Raw genomic sequence first — 21,635 nt, 5'->3', positions numbered from 1 at the left:
AAATCGTCTTCTCTAAACGGTCGTGAACCTTCAACATTTTGTTCTTCGTCATGATTCTCACCTTCTTCTTCATATCCATCCATTTTTGTAGTGATAAAATGGGTTTTCTCTTTTTTTCCTTCACCTTCTTTTCTATAACTCTAACAACTCAAAAATGAAAAAAGAAATGGAAAAAATGAAACACAAATCATTCTAATACTGCACCGACTACAATCGGAAGTCTGGGAAATATTTTGGCTTCCGATTGCAATCGGAGGATAACAATGCTATCATATCCTCCGAATATATAAGGGTAATTTCGCCATTACGAGTTACGCGAGATAAGGGCAGGCTACATTTTTCCTTTGAGTGACCTTTTTTGTTTTATTGTTGACCCCTAAATCCTTTCGAGTGGCCCCTAAAAACGCGAGGCAAAATAGGGTCCAACGATAAGATGGAAGGATCTTATTGGTGGTGGTTCCCACCAACCACAAGAATAGATGAAGTAGACAGACACAACCACAAACAGCCCATGTTATGTTATCTAACCATCTCCAGATTCCAAATCCTTTTTCTATTGAGAGATGAGAAGTAAGACTAGTGTTTGACTGTTAATTTGTCTTTCCAACGAAAACTTCAAATTTCAGAATATTCGAAAAATGCCAGCTACTAGCAAACACACACCCATGAACAATGATACCAGCAGTGAAAGCTCTTGTTCAGCTGACAACAGCACAAAAAACAACACCTAAAGGCTCACCTCATTTGACCAGAAGATCATTCAAATCAGAGTACGCTACATCATTCTCACACGTACAATCACACATGCACATATACACAAAATCATGCACATTTTCATGACCACGGCCAGGATTTGCGAAAATGAACTGAAAGAATAGACCAATGATGAAGCTGCTTATGTGATATAAAGTGTCTAAATGATTAATTAATTAATTTACAAAACCACATTTCTTTTGTTGATTCAGAAACTAAAGGACCCAGATATTTAAGAAAAGAAAAAAAAGTTTAAAATTTACAAATCATTCTGTTGTTGTTGTTGATGCTTTGTTTTGACATCTTGATTATCTTGACGTTTGTTTTTGAAGTAAGATCAGGTTGATCATGGTTGCTTGTTCCATAATGGTAGTACTCTGGTGATCTTTGAGTGATCTGTGTTTGGTAATGATCATGATGAGATTTCTTGTTGTTTTTCCTATGAATAATACTAAAAGAACCAAGTTTTCTTATCCTGGACGACGATGATGATGAGGAGGACTCTGATATTGTTTCAAGTTTAGGTTTCCATTGTTTAGAACAACCAACCAACTGACTGTAATCTTTTTGTAACTGAGGTGTATTACAAATCCTCTGTTTTACTCGATCTTCATCTTCATTTTCTTCATCATCTTCTTTGACTGATGAAGGTGATTCCATTAATTTTGATATAAACTCATCTGATACTCTAATCTGTAACGACCCAGATGCTGTTTTTCTTATATCAAACGGTTGACAACTTTTAACCTTGTTTAAAACATCGGCGTTCTTCCTAACTTTGGCTGTCAGCACCGAATTGGTGGATGAAACCGAAGAGGGAGTAGTATTGAGAGGAGATACCTGTGATGATGATTTAGAAGCGGCAGCAAAAGAAGCAATGGTAACAAAAGAAAGAACGGATTGGAAGAGATGCTGAGGAAGAAGAAAGTATTTGTGACCTAACTGAAGCTTATCTTTTTCAGATAAAGCTTGAATCTTTTGACCAATATAGAACGAATCAGAATGACATATAAGATGTTTAGGGAATTCCGTCATGAGATCTGATGCATTGATTGGTTTGTTATAGATTTTCACTAAACCATCTGATTTTATGACTTTGATTGTTGTTGTACCAGCACCACCACCACCGCCTTGATGTTGAGGTTGAGGTTGTTGTTGTTCTTCTTCTTCTCCTCTGATATGTATACAAGAGATATGATTCCATATCAATGGAACACACGGCCATGGTATCATTTGTAAGCTTATCAATGATTTTAAGCCCATCTTTCCTATCTATACTCCCATATATGTGAGTAAAACCTTGCTTGCCGATTTATATATATATATATATATACACGAGAGAAGGAGAAGAAGACTGAGAGATGAAGGAAAGGATTTAGCCGTTATGCTGAATATTAAGAGAGTCTATATGGTCGGTGGAGTATTCAATCGATCTTGCTTTGATTTGAACAATTTAGACTTGTCAAGTGTGTGTGTGGTCGGGTTCTTTATTTATATAGTATGAGCAAAGGACAGGTGAATTGAATTGAATAATATAAAAAGTTAGGGGTTGGGATTTTGGGGTATGGGTTATTTTTTAAACTTTAAAAGGTGGTGGTGGGCTTTCAAGCACAGCGGCAGGGGACCAGCGCATTTACAGAGTGTATTTGACTCAAAAGAACTCTCTCTCTCTCTCTGCCTCTCTGTTAAAGCTTCTTCGTTTGACTGCCGTCGCCCGTAGTACTTTTGTTTCCTTAATTAACTATGAAGATTACTTAAGTATAATAATAATGTATCGTGATAATAGAGAAAAAGGGGCTGTTTGATTTGAGACGACTCGATGACTGAGATTGACCACCGATAGTTTATACACAACATGTAGAGAATTATCGTCTTCGTCTGTACTACAAAAATATGTCTATGTCTGATATAGTGTTTGATCCGGTGGATATCAGACAGGGCGGGTGCAATAATTGACAGGGGGGCGGCAGATACAAACGGCCGTAAAATTTAATGGACAGAGAGAGAGATGTAGTAACTTGTAAGCACAGAAACAAAAGAAAACGAAAAAGAGTAAAAAAGAACAAACCGTGAAGGCTTGAATTTTCAATTACAATTGATTTCCACTCCCGCCTAAAGTAAAAAAGATCTCATTCTCATATTCAAAGAAGACTAGATCTCACCTAATTAGTCAATCCTACTAATTAATGTCATTATTGATTAACTATTAAGCTCTTTTATGTGTTGTAAATTATGCTCGGTAAGATGACATAATCCATTTGTTTATTTTTCAATGACTAAGAAAAATATGTTGAATATCTACATGATTTATGATAAGGAAACCACTATTAGTTATTAGCAAGCGGTACCAATTAGCCGATCCAACTATTAACATTCGTTTATATTTTTTTTAACCTATATATAATGTATCAGCTCATGCTAAAATGGTTTCTAAAAGCATATGACTTATGCTTTGATTCGTATGAGTTGTCTTAATTTTTCTCAAAACACTCTGAATCGGGATTTGGAAGCGAAATTAACATGAATCGGGTAAATTTTTTTAATTATGGAATTAACTTATCACCTGCCACCACTCAGCTAAAATAGCTTCAACCATTGTGCCAAATTCTTGTGTTTGATCATAATTGACCCATATTAAACTTATATAAATATTATTTTCTTGTTTGAATGATATTAGAAGTATTTAATTAATTTATAACTTACCAATAACAACTACTCCCTCCGTACCTATTATATAGGCGGAGAAGTAGTATTTTCTTAGAATAAGAAAATGTTTAGTTTTCATACATTTCCTTCTACTTTCCAAATTTATCCTTACCTTATTCCAATAAAAATATTATTTTATATATCTCTATCTCACGTGTAAAACTAGATTGTATGATACCCATGCATCATTAATAGGGGTTTATGTGGAAAAAACAATTTTGGAAGTGGAGCTCCGCCTATGTAATGGTACTACAAAAATTTAAACTCCGCCTATATAATAGGTACTGAGGAGGTAATGTTAATGTTATTTATAGCAAATTATTCAATTCAAACATCAATCATGAGCTTACGCTTCATGATTCAACAGACGCATCGACTCTTAAAAATAAAAAGCAAGCCACGCTTCGCTTCACGATTAAAAAACCTTGCATGCTAATATTGGTATCTGCTGGATAAGGATGTGGAACTGTATTTTTAAAATATGCTAGATCAATGTGTACCCACATTGCTCATATCGAAATCGTCGATTATTCTTTTGGGCGTAAAATTAATGTTACCAAAAAATGAAAAATCAATTTTTATTACGCACTTATGTTTATCTGATATAGGAGTCTTAAAATGGTTTTTTTTATGGAAATCACATATCAATTCATTCAAACCAAAATAGTGATTACATGATTGTGCACAAGATTATCTAAAACACCAAAATACAAGATAAATGGCAAGATTGTATAATTGTTTCTTTCTCTCTTTCCTTTCTATCTATTTTTTCTTCCCTTTCTCTCTCTTCTCTTCCCTTTCTCAAAAAAAACAAAAAAACCCTAAATTCTTTTAATCTTTATTACTCAGATTTGGTCATTTTGAACAAGATAGTATTATTTTTTGAAGCTTTAGATAATATTTAATTGAATAAGATGTTTCTGCATTGGTTTTGGTGTCTTTCGATATATATCTTCGTCGATTTGGGTAATTTTTCTTCATCGTTGTAGGGTGAGTTTTTCAAACTTTCATGGCTGATTCGTGCCTTATTATTATCGATTTAAAAGCATTGACGATTCATCAAGACATCGTTTTGAATCCATACCCAAGTGATTTAGAGCATCCGAGTTCGTGTGGATCTACAAGTTTATGGCAAAGTACTCATTTCTTTTGGGAGCATCTCTTACCGAAGAAGAACACTATCAGATTAAATGGTGATATATCATCATCTCTCCCTTATACGTACGTAAACAAAAATTCGGAAGATACTTCATTTTACTGTTTTCTGGCTGATATGGAAAGAAAGGAATAATTGGGTGTTTGGAGAGAGTCTAAATATGCAACATAAACCATTGTTATAATCAAGCAAACAGACTATAGCATTTTTGAAATTTTTAAGTTTGATAGTTCTAAACAATTGTAAACAACAAGGAAACTCTTATGAGTATGTAAACTAACTTATTTGGTTTTTGTGACTACATATTCTCGTAAATACCTTTCTCGTTTAATGTAGTTTTAAAAAGAAACATATTTTTGTCAATATCTTTTTCGATTTATTGTTCTTTCTCTTCGCAATGTACTCATATTGATATTTATTGTTGCGATGAGACACGTGTTAACCTAGTTACCAGAAGGAGGACAAAGCGTCTAGAACAATGGCATTTATCTACAGGGTGTCATATGAATAGTAATCGCCATTTAAAATAAGACTAAAATGAATTAAAATCCCGCTTTAGCCAAGACGATGACGACGAGTGATCTTTCGGCGGGAATCTAGCTTAGACTCTCTAATCTTAGCTGGTATATAAGTAAGTCTTTCTTGAGTAAAAAGAACTTCAAACTTCGATATTCTTAAAGAACCCACCATTAGAATAAAATAAAGCATGAAAGCGAAAGCATTGCAGCCAAGATATTGGAATCGAGACACTCAAATTTTAGACCTAACTTTATCGGTATCATCATGTGAGGCGTTTGCACGAGATGCATATAAACTACCAACTTCGTCGTTTCCACATTTGTGAATCTTTATACAGTAAACAGAAGAATGGAAAAATGTCTTGCGAATATGCTACATTTTTATTAATTTTCGCGCTTTATGAATTAGATTATAGTAGTTTTTAGTTTTGTTTGGAGATTGATCGACACCAAACTTTACATAAAACACCTAGAGAGTAATAGAAAACAAACACCTTTGAGATGTTATTGGTATGCAAGATTGGAGTTGTCCACAGCTTGTACACACTTCACAAGTACAGAATAGAATGTGGAATTGTTTTCGTGTACAAAGTTTCTTTTGTTTAGGTAATATAAAAGAGATATCATTACTTCTGTTTTTGTTATCCAAACAGTCTGTCAGTGTTCTGTAAGGTTATCAGTAAATTAAACGTAGAAAGATTACTTGATAAACTAATAAGTTTTTGTTTTCTTATAGCGCGTTTGGACACAGTTTTGCTTCTGACTTCTACTTTTGCAGAAGCAGAAGTCAAAAGTCCAGATATTTTATTTCACAAAAAATCGATTTTTTTTCTTCTTTTAGAAGTTGTTCTGAAATTCTGTACCCAAACTGACTTTTACTTCTGGACGTGTATACGAATGCGCTATTAATATCTTGTTTTGGGTCAGATGGTAAGAAAGAAAAACCGTGTAAGATCGAACTTCTATGTTTTGAGCAAATCAAACATGGAATACCCCAAGAGAATCTATCTCTTGAATCAACGGTACTACTACTATATCATAGTCATAGAATAGAATAGAACAGCAAAGCAGGGTCAGTTTATGATGACACTCTTAAGATACACCTAATCTGGTACACTAATTATCTCAACTCAAGACATTGTTATTTGGTTAGAAATTCTTAAAACCAAGAAAGTTAGAAAAACTGGTACAGTCAAACACCGTGCAGTGGTGCTGACACTGACTACTGCTGTGTGTGTGTTGGATGGATAAGCTAATTGGTGGTGGACCATGAATATATCTTGGTAATTTCACTGTCTTCGGTTACTCGTGCATATCCAAATTCCAAATCTTATTTTTTTAATTACTTTGGGTACGTAACCTGTCCAAGCAACAGGGTGCATATGCAACGAGACAATTCCTCGTGGTGTATTAGTAATAAGCCTGTAGGGGAGGAGAAGATTTTGTCCAGATTATTACTCTCATATTATTGGACAATCTAAGAACCAGCAGTTTATAATCTTTTAGGGCCTCTCCACTCATTGCCATTTGGTTTTGAGTTGGATGTCCATATTCTAACATCGTTTCAGAGCAGGCTATTTGCAACGAGTCTTTGATCGCGACTTACTCTGCGTCATCCGATTTAATTGTCCACGTGTTAGCCCAACAAGGCTACACGTGAGGGGACGTGTTGAGATTATTAGTCCCACATTGTTGGACGATCTAATATCCTGCGACTTGTAATCCTTTAGGACCTGTCCACTCATTGTCAATTGGTTTTGAGTTGGATGTCCATATTCTAACAGATTCGCTTGACATAACTTAAAACATGGTGAATGAGGAAGGTAACTATATGCAACTCAATCACAGCAGTGCTGTTGGGTGCCTGATTATCAGGAAGGATAGAAAAATCCATATGTGATGGAAAACTTTCTGGTTTATCTTGCATGGATTTTGACACCTTCTATGAGAGCAACCATGCTTAATCAGAGGTTGTTTTTTCTTTCCACTGCGTCGGTTGTTATTTGAATTCGGGCTATTGTGGTTTTAATTAGAAGTTATCATTGGGGCGCCACATTCCAATAGTGAGGCTTCACTTGGATTCCTAGTGTTCCAAAAAGTGGTTATGGGACATCCTAACACAAATACAAAACGTCTAGATTACCCTTTAACTAAAATAAAAACTTAAAAACCTAATCTTTTCTATTCTAATTCAACAACAACCGATTCAACCAACTGAAGAATCAAAATTTCAAACTCCTCAACAACAATCCATGGTGTATGTTAGGTAATAATTGAACAAACCCATATTTGCTTACTCGTTTTTGTGCTTAAAATACGTTAGATAGAATGAAATTGAAGTAAAATTAGGGTTCTAGTACGTTTCAGCTAGTGTGACGTCTAGGTTCGGTACTGCTTTTCTAGCCGTAACTTTAGTTTATGAAGAACTTACGGCCAGGTTTGGATTAGTTCCAACCGTAAATTTTGATTTGCATGTAGTTTTACGTCCAGGTTTGGATTAATTCCAACCGTAGAAGTTGATTTTACAGCCTGTTTATGACTAATTTTTCCAACCATATCGAGTTACGTCCAGGTTTATCCAAACCTAACCGTATGTACAGATTATGATTGGGAACGAAGCTTCAACCCAACCGTAAGTACAGATTACGGTTGGGAACGAAGCTTCAACCCAACCGTAACATGAGCAATAAGTGGAAAAATCTAAATTTTTTTCTTCTCTCTAGTTTTTCTTCCCACAAAAACTTTGTCCCAGAATTCATCAAGCATATAACAAAATTCATTAATTTAATTATTATCTAATTAAATTAAAATTAAAATTAACTAAATAAGGGCTATTTGGTCATTACAAAATTAGTTGAGATTAGGGCTGCACAACGGGTAGGGTGGGTAGGATATGGCCTATACCCGCCACCCTACCCGTTTACTGGCGGTTAAGAAAATCTTTACCCGCCACCCTACCCGCCAAATAATGGATAGGGTAGGATACGATTAAAAAACTGGCCGGTAGGGTAGGGTTGGCGGGTATGGATAGGGTATGTGCACTCCTAGGTAGGGTGGGTAGGATATGGCCTATATCCGCCACCCTACCCGTTTACTGGCGGTTAAGAAAATCTTTACCCGCCACCCTACCTGCCAAATAGTGGATATGGTAGGATACGGTTCAAAAACTGGCGGGTAGGGTAGGGTTGGCGGATATGGGCAGGATATGTGCACCCCTAATTGAGATAAGTGGTTTTTGAAATTACTTATGGGTGATCTGTTTTTGTCCTATTAGGTGACGCCCCTGTGATGAGATGTGACGTCCCAGTAATAACATTCTTTAACTATGCACCACAAAAGGGTGTGGATTATATTTTCAGTGGTCCATAAGAATGTAAGGACATGAATACCACGTCAAGTTATCATTTTACAGAATCGTCCACCATAACGTGACGAAAGATGGTATCAATAGTGCATCGTCCTACTTGTTCATCAGTCATTTGGACTCAACATGTCTACGTTTCTAAGAAATGAATGCCTATCATTTCAGTCTTCCTTACTAGTAGTGGCACTACGTGCACATACATAATCCACCAACTAAATTCAACACAGATATATATGTCTGTATCTTATGCACAGATGCGGGTCTTGAATCATAATTCATCAAAGCCATGCCAAGAAAAAAACCAAAAATGTCAGCAAAGGAGACTCGTTGCACTTGTACCACATCTTAAGGTCAAAGTAAATTTGGTCATTTATATTTAGGCTCCACAACTCAATTCAAATTGACATCTAGAAGAACTAATTATCCAAGGTAACCAAGCGTGCGGCCTACCTTTGAAAAAGATTTCTGTCATCACTAAGAGACCAGGGAATCAGAACTTCAATCTAAGTTTGAGCTTGTATTGTATGGTGAACCTAAGCTAAGTAAGGGAAGCTACTGTGATAATCATCAAATAGAAATATTTATCAAGGCACGTCCCACGAGGATGAGCGCGTTTTTTCAAGAAAGAAAATCGTTTGGTCCTTTTTTAGGTGGGCCCATATCTGTTTAGTCCTTTGGAAAAACGTCTTCACTGTTTGGTCCATAATTATTTAAAAATATAAAACAGACAAAAGTACCATTCCGTGTTAATTTTTACTTATTTTCTTGTAGCAGTTCGTTCGTCAAAATGAACTCCTGTTAATTTCTACATATTTTTTTAGAAAACATATAAACCAGAGTTCATTCCAGAAATGAACTCCATATAAAACCCTAAAAAAACAGAGTTCATTCCAGAAATGAACTCCATATAGAAACCTAAAAAAAACAGAGTTCATTCCAGAAATGAACTCCATATAAAAACCTAAAAAAACAGAGTTCATTCCAGAAATAAACTCCATATAAAAAGCTAAAAAAAACAGAGTTCATTCCAAAAATGAACTCCAATAAAAAACTAAAAAAACAGAGTTCGTTCCAGAAATGAACTCCATATAAAAACCTAAAAAAACAGAGTTCATTCCAGAAATGAACTCCATATAAAAACAGAGTTCATTTATGGAATGAACTGCAGCATCATCATCTTCATCGTCTTCAACAACAACAACAACAGAGTTCATTCCAGGAATGAAGTTCATTCCAGGAATGAAGTTCATTCCAGGAATGAAGTTCATCTTAAGCAGCAGCAACAACAACAATAAAACGCATAAATCTTCATCTTCAACAGCAACAACAGATTTCTAGGGTTTGACGAGTTCATCTTCATCATCATCTCCAATCACAACAACATCAAGAAACCAAAAACCTAATTAAATCTTCAACAACAACAGATCTACATTGAGTTCGTCTTCATCTTTATCATCATCACCAATCGCAGCAAACATCAAGAAAAACAAAAAACCTAATTAAATATTCAACAACAGCAGATTTATCTTTGACAGCAACAACAGTAGCAGAAGATGAGTTTGTCTTCGTCTTCATCGTCTTTATTATCATCACCAACATCAAAAGCTTCGTCGTTCATCATCTTCTTCATTTGATTCATCGTCTTCATCATCATCTCTAATCGCAGCAACATCAACATCAACATCAAAACATCGTCTTCATCGTTTAATCAACAACAACAATTTATTTCTTCTTCATCTTCTTTACAGTAGCACAAAAAGAAAAAGAAAAAAATGTATTGAGAAGAGAAACTAGATCTGAAATAGAGAGGGGAGAGAAAGTAAATCTGAGAATGAAAAAATTTCTATTAAATTTTTGTATATATATAGGACCAAACCATTATTTTCTAGGACCAAACAATAATATAAGGGTATTTCGGCCACTACAAGATGACATTTACATCATCCATGACATCACCCTAGGACCAAACTATAATTTTTAGGACCAAACTATAATTTATATTACCAAATAGGACCAAACAGACAATTGACTAGGTCAATTGGACTAGACTCTCTCTAATATATTATTTGTAGGACCAATTGGTATTTCCTACTTTTTTCAATGAACAATCTACTCAAAATGAATTTAAATTTGATAATATGGAACTCGCTACGGAGTTTTCTTATAGAATAAGTATAGACACACCGTGATTTTTTCAAATCACCGTGTGACACAGAAATCATGGGACCCATAGCAGATAAAAAATCATCCCTTTTTCTCCTGGTGGGTCCTAGGGGATTTTCTCACTCGTGATTTATTACACAAAAAGTAATAAATCTATAATATAAAGAAAAATGATTTGTTTGGTGCTAGTGACAAAAATTTGGTGGTCTTTTTTTTCAAACCAAAACACCCCTCGGCGTTTTTATTTTGTTCGTAGGCCATTTTAATAACGTAAATGGAAGAAGGGTACGACTCCTTTTTCTGACCAAGATGTCTCTCCGTGTTTTCAAGGATTTTCTTATGCCATCACGAGATTCCGGTGAATTTTATAAACACGAGGGGCAATTGCATAACCTACCTTTCTACTTCTGAAACCAGTTTCTTCCTCCTGCTTCTCTCCGTCACCACTTTCTTCCACCTCCTTCAATTAAGCCCCTCCATGTTTCCTCCTCCATCACCACCATTACACAAGATCACCACCACCTCCCTCAAACCAGCGACACCACCATCGCGCATTGCATAAATCTAATCTAACCAATTTTATTTTAATTTAATTCATACAACAACGAATGCTTCTTCGTAATTCATATACAAATATATATATATATATATATATTCATCTGCTATATTTCAATTCACTAATCAACCATTTACACAAATTATTCGACCAAAGATTAATGAATACTGATTACTTCATCACCTAACACCATGAACACCACCGTAACCAGCCCCACCACCGCTGATAAGTCCTCTTTGTACTTCAATTTAGTTCCAAAAAAAAAAAGTTCTCCATTGATTTATAAGCTCCAAATCGTCTCAGTTTAATAAAATGGATCAAAATAAAATAAAATTCAGAAAAGCAAATAAAGAAAACAAGAAAGAAGGAAAAGAAACAACTTCAGTTTAAATCCATCGAATTTTTCTTAAAACCACAATCTTTGAATCGGATGGAAACAGACCGAGGGTTAGGTTGTGTATAAAAAACAAAAAGTTACAAATACTCCGAACTAGAAAGTGAAAGCACAACGCAAGCTAGGTTTATGTATTGAGCTAGGCAATCACCAAATAGGCGAATAGCCCTTACGTTTTTGGAACATTTTAACATGTGGTAAGCATCTGTTTGAGAAGGTAGTAAGCATAGTTTAGAGACATATGTTTTCACTCACGAGCTCAAAGATGACTGTCGTATGCAACCATTTATTTTTCAAATTATAGTTTAGCATTATAAAATTAAAACTAAAGTAGAATTTAATAATTATGCTGCCGATAACTAAGCCACAATTTAATTTTTGAAACATTTCATGATTTTTGATCCTATTATTAATTTCGTTCCCGTTACTTCCTTTCCTGGTAACTAAGCCACCGCCACGGGCACAACAAAAATTATACTTTTTTACATCGGTATAGTTCCATTATGGCATGGGTTATCCATAAGTTTCAGAAACATGCGATACAATGAACAATGTTTCATAAACACAGATTTTGAACAACAATTCAGAACAACATTCTAAGGATAATGGCAAGAAAAGAATTTCATGTGCAAATGGTAAATCTTTAGCAAGTATTCAGCGAATGCACTGTTATCAGGATCTTGACCGTGAAACCTTATTTTTTGCGTCAGGTCATACACGTTCATTAGTGAATATATTCCTTTCCTATTAAAAAAAGTTGGTAAATATTGACCCGATATACCGACAAAAGCATTAGCTATAGCACCAGCACCCCTTCCGTCCCCGTGCCATTATGGGACGGACAAACCACTAGTATAAAATATAAATAAATATAAAAAATAAAATATAAATAAGGTGAAATAAAAATGGAAAAACTGGATAAAGTATAATTATCATCCGAAAAGTTTACCCATTTGTAGTTCCCAGTAGAAGCAGTAGTTATATTTTCGAGTTGTAATATCCATTAGTTGTATGCGTCCAACTCTAAGTTTACCCATTAGTTATACCAGTCTGTTTAGTCTAGTGCAACATACTTTCAAGCAAGGTTTGAAAAACGGCCGTTTTTTCCGAAAAAACGTCCGTTATAACGCTCACGCCCATATATCGTGCCCGTGAGGCTCACCAACACGCTTACCTAAATAACACCGATAAATAGGAAAAAATGGCGTTATTTAGACCCGTTATAACTGTTTTCACACCTGTGATTACCGTTTTTCTAAAATTAATATTTCAGTTTTTTTCTTCTAAATAACATTTTAACACACGTTTTTTACACCGTATTTTCCGTTTTCATACCGGTTAAACCCGTTTTTAAGGAAAAAAAATTTGAGTTGGAGAAATTCTTATACAATTTTTAATTTCAAACTTACAACTAAAATTTCATAAATAATCATTAAACACTTCAAATTTTATAAACTTACAATAAGTAACCTAGTGACAGTAGTGCTTGAAATTTTAAACTTAGACAAACCAACTTGTACCGGCATTTTTTTTCGACTTATTCAAGTATTTTCTGTTTTCTCGACGATTCTCAGTTGATTCCTCCTCCTCTTCCTCCGCCTCATATTGGTTCGCGTAATGCATTTGGCTGTCGTAGTTAACAGTATCGTCATCTTCATAACCATAGTCTTCTTCCTCATTATCATTACGATTATCTACTTCATTATTGATATTAATATTGGAATTATACTCTTCATTAATTCCTCGGGTATCTTCTTCTGGACGATCTTCAGTGTAATGAGAATTGTATATGGGATTTTCATTTTCATGACCTTGTGTATTGTCTCCAAATGTTAGGTTACCAAAGTCATAAACAAAGTTACTCACTGGCAACCTTTGATATGAGATTTCAACTTCTGGATCATGTCATTCGTATGGTGGAGGGAGAGGCTCTGGATTATTAGTTGTTTCCTCTTCCAATTCATTTAACCAATGTTCTTCCTGAGGTAAAACTGGTGTTTCATCATCCCATGCTATCCAATCAAGCATATTTTCATCTGTCAGCAGGCTATGAACATCGTGGACATCGATGTTATGTCGCTTTGCTTTACCTTGAACTCTTTGCTGCTCCAATCTTAAATTGTACTGAACATATACCAAATCGTTTATTCTTGACGAAACTAAACGGTTGCGTAGTTTGGTGTGAATTCTTTCAAACACACTCCAATTCCTCTCGGATCCAGACGATGTGTTTGTCTGGATATGTCTTTGATCATGAAACCAACTACTCTTTTTACTTTTTTTGTTTTTGTTTTATTTCTTTAACTTTTGAGTCTGAACTCTAAAGTACAGACCACATGTAGCATATAATGTACACACCTCCAAATGCAAAAGAAAAAGATAAATCGAATCCCTGACTTCCCTCTCTCACTCTCTTTTTCTCTAGCTAGTCTCTGACTCTCTTCCTGTTGCATTCCTTGTTGGTTAGTCTTGTAGCAAGTAGCTAAGAGCCTAGGAGTATTATTTGACAACAAAGTTTTGACTGCTTTTGAATCCGAATATGCATTATTGAAATATTGGGGAATGCATTGAACTATTCGAGTGACAACTTGAACATATCAAGTGGATAGTGATAGTATGCGTGTATAAATATTGTCGGTAGACGATAACTACAATGCATTGTTATAAGTCATAGACTTAGGGTTTTGAATTTTACTAGATATCCATAAATTTGTATGTTAAAAACCCATAAACAAATAAATAAAAAATCAAATAAATAAATTAAACCAAAAAAAATGAAAAAACGTAGTAACAACGTTATTTAGACCCGTTGTAACCGTTTTCACAGCTGTAATTACCGTTACATAGGAAATTCAGATCAAAAATTATTTATTTTTCTTATTTAACCGTTATCACACCCGTTATTTTAAAAAAACGTCAAAAAAACGCGTTTTATTCCTATATAACGCGTTTTTGACCCAAAACGTGCTCACACCCGTCAAAACACGTTATAACGGTCACGCCTAGTACCTGTGACCTGGGCCGTGACCCGTTTTTCGAACCTTGCTTTCAAGTGCTACTCTTATTAGCTTGGATTAGTCAGTTTTAGCTGCTTTAGTGTGCTGGTGAGTATAGGCTAGAGACTATATTCACACCCTGTCCTGTAATTTCACTTTCAGTATTTCCCTTTCTGTAATTTTATTTTATGAAGTTCTTAGCTAAAGACTCAAGGACAGAGATTGGATTCTGCTTCAAGACTCGATCAAAGCTAAAGACTCAATTTGAAGTTATGGATCAAGCCGAAAAACAAAAGAGTAGACAGATATCACTCGAGAAGATCATTACAGCATCAAGATACAACAACACAACTAGCATCATTAATCAATTGCATCGAACACCTTTACCGCCAACTAAGTTCTCGTTGACACTGTCATATCTACCAAAAGTACAACTTTTCTTGTGGAAAGAATTGACCCAAGGCCTTTCGATCTTCGACTCTAACACCCGTTCCCGATACAACTCCGGTTCGAAACTGCTATTCTGCTCCACTATCATGTTATTGTTTCATGGCTTATCAATATAATTGTGATTGATGAATTTTGGGGTATTATATATTCTCATGTAACAATTTCCTAGTAGTTTAATAAATTCTATGCTTCAAACAAAAAAAAATATTATCCGAAAATCCAAAAAGTATTGGGTTGTCAAGGAAGAGCCGCGGGCGGTTGAAGCACAATCGCTTGCGGTAGAAGAAGGTCATAGCGGGAGCAAAATTGACAAACTTATGATTTGTTCATCCGATAAGAATTACCCTGACAAAGTCTGAGTCCATAATTTGTTCCTGAAAGTTACTAGGGAGCCTAATGAACAATTCGCGAATTATACGCGAATTATTCCATACCAGCCTGCCCCGAATAATTCGCCCGTCTAATTGCAACTCCGACTCCTATACGGCGATTTTATCAGGTTACCGAACTATGCGCGAATTCCACGTTCCGAACGAGAGTCGGCGAACTGAATCGGCCCATTGTGGTTCCGTGAAATGCTGACCCAGTTTCTATTGGGCTTTCTTAATAGCACACTCAGGGCCCAACTAACCATCCCGTTCTTTTTTCAAAAACTCTTCGCGAAGGAAGATTCGAACCAGTGATATATCACTCCTATAGTCGTCTCTCGACCACTGGTCTGACGCTTCTATTGTGCTAACTACCCATATGTCTTGCATATATGGATTTTATACACACATCACATTTTTTCTTCCATATTTCAACTTTTCTTCCTATTAGTACATGTCGAATCTTGCGTACCGAATTCATATCTCTAAAACGAATTATACACGTACGTATACCGTTCCGTATCACGAACCATTAACCGGATTCTCGACCAAATTTGACTTTTTATAAATCCGTATAATACCCGTACGTATCCCGTACCCCGAATTGCTAACTAGGCTAGGGAGAGTCTCAACAACTGCCACCCCATTTCAATGTCTTAAAGAAACAGTCAATTATGGGCCTTTTGGAGGAGACAGTATCCATCTTTTATGTATGATGATACATTTTGAACTATGTTATACCGTTTACTATGTTATACCATTTCAGACGAACTGGAGAGATACTTGGTTGTTGTACAAAAGGGTTCGAACTCCACTTATACCCGGTGATAGATTATTATTTTAGTTGCCAAGTTAGTTACATGGACTTGTAGGTAGCAGATCCCTACTTATAAAAGAGCATTTCATAAATAAAAAAGAATAAGTATATGGGACTCATCTTGGTATCTCTTTATTAATCAATAGAAAGTAACTCAGTACCATGGACATTCCTCTGAAGGGGCCAAAGAAATTTTTAGGTTTGAAAAATCCATATAAACTACATGTTAGCCCATTTACAATGTGACGCCCCAAATGCTGTTTAAATCGTAGGATTGACAATTTCTAGATGATCGATTTTAAAAATCATAATTACATTGAGTAATTTAAAAGCCAACCCAACTCTCTCAACTCTCTGATATTATATTAAAATGAAAATTTCTCGAGTGATTGAGTATATAAATGTGTTGTTTTACAGATAAAAAAATATTATATATACAAAAGATACACAACATCTCTAAATTCGATAAATCTTTAAGCTACGATTCCTGTATTCCCCGTATCACTTACCAATAGCCACCACGAAGAATCTAGAATTATCGGTCTCTCTCTTCCTGACAACTGCTAAAATAAAGAAGTGGCAACCACCTTCCCGGCGAAGCAGAAAACAATGGCGCGTAATTAGTAAGACTAGTTGCCTAGTAGAGTCATTTCATCCCGGATTTTGATCAATAAAGAATTCCTCAACCTCCTAAACTCAAACTCCAGTCCCGATGACTTCATGTATACCATCTCTTCTGAAAAACTGAAACCGAAGTGGAAACGAGTGAGTGCATTATCCCAAAGGAGTCCTCAGTGAAAACATGTAACTCTTAAGTAACCATTAACATGCTTCACAGTTTTTTTTTAAATAACAATAAATTAAAGCATTCTGAAATTCATGCATCATGAAGCAAGTATTACCTAATCTCGTCAAACTCATTGGAGAAGACGATGCAAGAATAACCCCAATCAATAGTTATAACAGCGTCCACATAAAGTTCTCCATCCAAATCATGATTCAAGATATATCACCATCAAGACCAAGTAGTTAGACAATCAAGCATAATATGCACACTAGTGACTCCCTCAAAATAAATAGTATATACAATATTTAACCGGAGTAACCGACATCCTACTAAATAATATGGACACGAGTTATTGACTTGTTGCTAGCAATCCTTCCACAGTTTTGTTTTGGTGTTGCTGACGAGGTGCGATTGTCATTCGGGATTTTTCATATAATCAACAACTTTAGTGCCCGCATCGCTCATTTGGGAATCTTGCGATGAGGGTGTAGCTGGTTAGCTTGGTTGAGAGGCCTATTTAGCGACTCTGGTCTTTCTAAGAGAGGCTTTTGGCTGACGTTTATCAATTGGAGTATTATGATTTCTGAATCCACCAAACAACGATCCAGGTACTGTAGTTTGATTGGTACTTTGAAGATATCCTTGTTGAAAAGATATACCGTAAGGGACATTAAAAGAGTTTGGAATTTGATTTGCAAATGGAATTTTAGCAAATTGGCTTGGAGATGGATTTTGAGAAGTTGGGGATTGACTAGAAAACATATTTGGGACATTACTAGGATTTTGACTTAACAGAGGACATGCATCCTGATCCATATCTTCATCTTCATCCTATACTGCATTTCTAATATTTTTAAGCATCTCAAACTGTTCATTGCGAGTAAAGGTTTTCTTGTATATAGTGAAATATTATGTTCTCGCCAATATATCCTACACCAATGTAAACGAACCATAGGATACACATAAATTAAATTATTCACGTACAAAATATACAACAAGTGTTGTGAAAATAACATACCCGGTTATTAGAATCTAAGCATGGATTAATTTCTTTGACTCTTGCAACACAATCAGAAAATTTATTGACTTTTGTCTTAATTATTTTAAACCTACTACGAACACTTTTTATAATACACTTATATGGATTTCAGCCACAAACTTCTACAAAGTTTTTAAAAAGTTTTCATAAAACATATTCTTATCCGGAAATCTCCCTTCATACTCTAGAGCACAAAACTTAGTAACAATATGATTGTCTTCCAAAAAAATTGAATCTCTTTCTGGGTTTTGATTTCTCTATTTGAGATTGCGACATTATTGTCTAAAATAAAAGAGAGAAAAAAGGAACAAACTTTTAAAGTTAAGAAGATGATTTAAGTGATTTTAGTGGAAAAAACAAGTTGTAGGAAGATGATTTGGAGCGTATTTGTAGACATTTTTCTCAAATATCCGTTGGGATCCGACGACGGAAAAAATAGAGCGGTCGAGAATGATAGATGGTTACGATCGAATGTAAGAGGAATGTAACCGGAAAAAAAGTCAAACATATAAATTTTACGAGCGGAAACTCATATTATGGAACGAAAACTCAGTTTCAGTTTCCGTAAAGTAAAAAAGCACACGAAAACTCAGTTTCCATGTGATTTCCCTTCGCTACAAGGCACATCAGATGTGATCAATTTTAAAGTGTAGCTAAGTGATAACGCTACATTTAAACAATATGGTTGAAATACACTATCGTTAGTTTATGCGTTTTCCAAGTTAAGTTTTTTTCCTTTAACAATAGAACAAATTTTTATTGTTGTTTGAGAAAAGGTTTAAATTTGTTTTGCGGGAGTGTTATGTATAATTACATATAGTTCTCACAACCAAAGCTTTCTGGCTCCGGCAATGACCATGGTTGTTGAATTTTGTTAAAATTAAGCTATAACGAAATAAAATTGTTCACCATTGTGCTTGGCCTCTCAATATCAACATCTTTCTTACTAAAAATGAATTGTAAACTTTTTTTATTATATTATTTAATTATATTACTCCATCTGTTTTTGAAAAAGAGATACTTTCACTTTTTTAATTTAGCCTAGAAAAAGTGAAAGTATCTTTTTTCCAGAAACGGAGGGAATAAAAGAAAATTACGTAACAATTTATCAAAGAGATGCGAATTACACACCAGGTTATATTAACCCTTTCTATCGGAAAAAAAAAATATTTACTTTAAAAATAAGAATCTTTGACCTATCACGTACACAAGCAAATCATGCTCGCTTACTAGAAAAGAGAATCGGCCCAAACAATTTGGCACGGCCTTTTTAGAATTTTAGCCAGCCATACCCAGAAAAATCCTGGGTCCCGTCCTGCTCAAGACTCGAGAGACTTTAAACTTCTGTGAGCATACAAGAAGGAAAACAGAAACATGTCTCAACTTCTATAGTGTCATAGACTATTTAAAGTAGATACAAGTACAACCAACAGAGCTTCCCATTTATGTAAGCTTTCAATTCCCGTCAATAAATCTAAAAAGGATGAAACAGAAGGTAAATCGGGTAGTAGAATAGTGGGCATCACTTAATTCCTAGTAAATGAATACCAACCCAACTTTTAAACTTGAAGTCATCACACTCTGCATGTAAGGTTAACATGGTGCACCTGACCGACTAGCGCTACTTTCCGTGCCGAGAAATGCCTTCTTCTGGTTGTATAGCAACATCCAAATCTTTCTGGAGAATGAATGATACGAAGGAAAATCCCACTTTATGACCTAATAGAATAATCCGCAAAGGCCATCCAAAAATAAGACGATAGCACCGTGTTTGATTTATTGTGGAGCATGGAGCCAAGGATGCAATGCTAATAACAGGTATCTTCAATTGTTTCAGTTGTCATGGAAATTCACCGTAATGATAGCGCAACCTATCCCCAAAGATATAACTATACTTTTTTTTTTTTAATTATATGTCAGTTATTAACTAGATTTGTGCTCGTGCTATGCACTGGGCATTGTGTGTGCACAGCTTCACCCTATACGTGGCGATGTATTTTTGATTTAGTGTACGCGGGACTTCTCCCCGCCCCATGACGATGTATGATTTGGTGTGTGCGAGGTTTCACCATCCCCATAACGATGCATTTTTTATTTTGTTTGCCAGGGTCGGAGCTAAGATTTCTAAGAAGGGGTGCAAAAAAATACTTTGGGTAGGTTAAAAGTTTTATGGGTGCAAAAAACAAAATTAGGCTTATAGATTGTTAAAAAAAAAATTGTTTTAGGCCCAAATTAGGCTTTGGAGCCGGCTGTGCTGGGGTGCAAGTGCACACCCCTGTACTGGGCTGGCTCCGTCCCTGGGATTCGCCCCTCCCGATGGAGATGTATTTTTGATTTGGTGTGTCAGGAAATATACATTAAATAGGCGGAAAATATATGCAGATTTTATTTATTTTTTTCCTTTTAATTTGGTGTCTGCGTGGCTTTGCCCCGCCCCGCGGCAATGCATTTTCGATTTAGTGTGCGTAGGGTTTTTCCGTGCCCCGTGGAGATGTAATTTTGATTTGGTGCGTCGGGAAAAATACATTAAATAAGTGGAAAATATATGCAGACTTTATTTATTTTTTTCCTCTTAGCTTTGTGTGCGCGTGGCTTCTCCCCGTCCCGTGGCACATTTTCGATTTGGCGTGCGTCGGGTTTTTCCCCGCCCCATGGAGATGTGTTTTTGATTTGGTGTGATAGGACAAATACATTAAATAGGTGGAGGTTCTGTGCAAATTTTATTTATTTTCTATTTTTATTTTCGCAGAAAATATAAGGATTTTTTTTTCCCTTTATATATTAATTTGAAGAAAAAAATAGTACTAATATAGTAATTATTCGGTTTCCAAATTGAATTTGAATTTGGACTTCCATAAAATTCCAAACAAGGCAACTTATGTTTTCCTTTTAGGTTTTTAATTTTTAAATCAATCATACGATTTCCAACTGTCCTCACCTAAATATTGTCACTTCATGAATTCCAAATTTAATTTGGTTCCCTTTTTTTAATCTTTTCCTATTCTTTTTAATCCAATCATACGTTGGCAAGTATCCTCACCAAAACGCTCGTTTCACAAAACTCAAAAAAGACCTATTTCGGCCAATAAAAAACGAGGATTTCCTCACCATTCAACGTGTGAGCTTTATTTGTCCAGATCTTTAAGTCTTTAGAATTGGACATGTCTTTTGAATAAATCTAAGAAGTTGAATATTTGGAACTTACAACTGGTTAGAAGTGTTAGAAAAGGTGACAAAACCATAAATCATTATGACAAAACTCCAAGTTCTTGTGGGGATATACCAAATATCATCCCTGATGTTCCAAAGGATGGCATGAAGAGGGGAATTTCAGCAAGCAACACGAGCCAAGTGCTCGGCGAGTTGATGGTCTTAACCTTTAAAAGGGACACCAACAATGATAATATGGAGTGAAACTGATTACCTAAATGGTCTTAACTATGTTAATACATTTAATACATAAGTCTGTTCTTTTGCCAAAAAAGAAAAAAAAAAAACAAAACTATATTTTTGATCAAAGAAACACAAACTTAGTTGGCTAATATAGTGTGAAGGGCTCTCGGCGATC

At 35.3% G+C, this 21,635-nt stretch overlaps 1 protein-coding gene across 1 annotated transcript; it reads right to left on the bottom strand.

Annotated features, from left to right (window-relative positions):
• Positions 1–875: 875 nt before the first annotated feature.
• LOC113271479 lies at positions 876–2,205 on the bottom strand. The gene has a single exon (XM_026521359.1). The coding sequence runs from the start codon at positions 2,014–2,016 to the stop codon at positions 1,006–1,008; it is 1,011 nt and encodes a 336-aa protein (XP_026377144.1). The 5' UTR covers positions 2,017–2,205; the 3' UTR covers positions 876–1,005.
• Positions 2,206–21,635: the final 19,430 nt, after the last annotated feature.

Source organism: Papaver somniferum, chromosome 4, assembly GCF_003573695.1.
Source record: "Papaver somniferum cultivar HN1 chromosome 4, ASM357369v1, whole genome shotgun sequence".
NCBI classification, from domain to species: domain Eukaryota; kingdom Viridiplantae; phylum Streptophyta; class Magnoliopsida; order Ranunculales; family Papaveraceae; genus Papaver; species Papaver somniferum.
The sequence above is the reverse complement of the archived record's forward strand: the minus strand, read 5'-3'. Positions and strand labels throughout refer to the sequence as shown.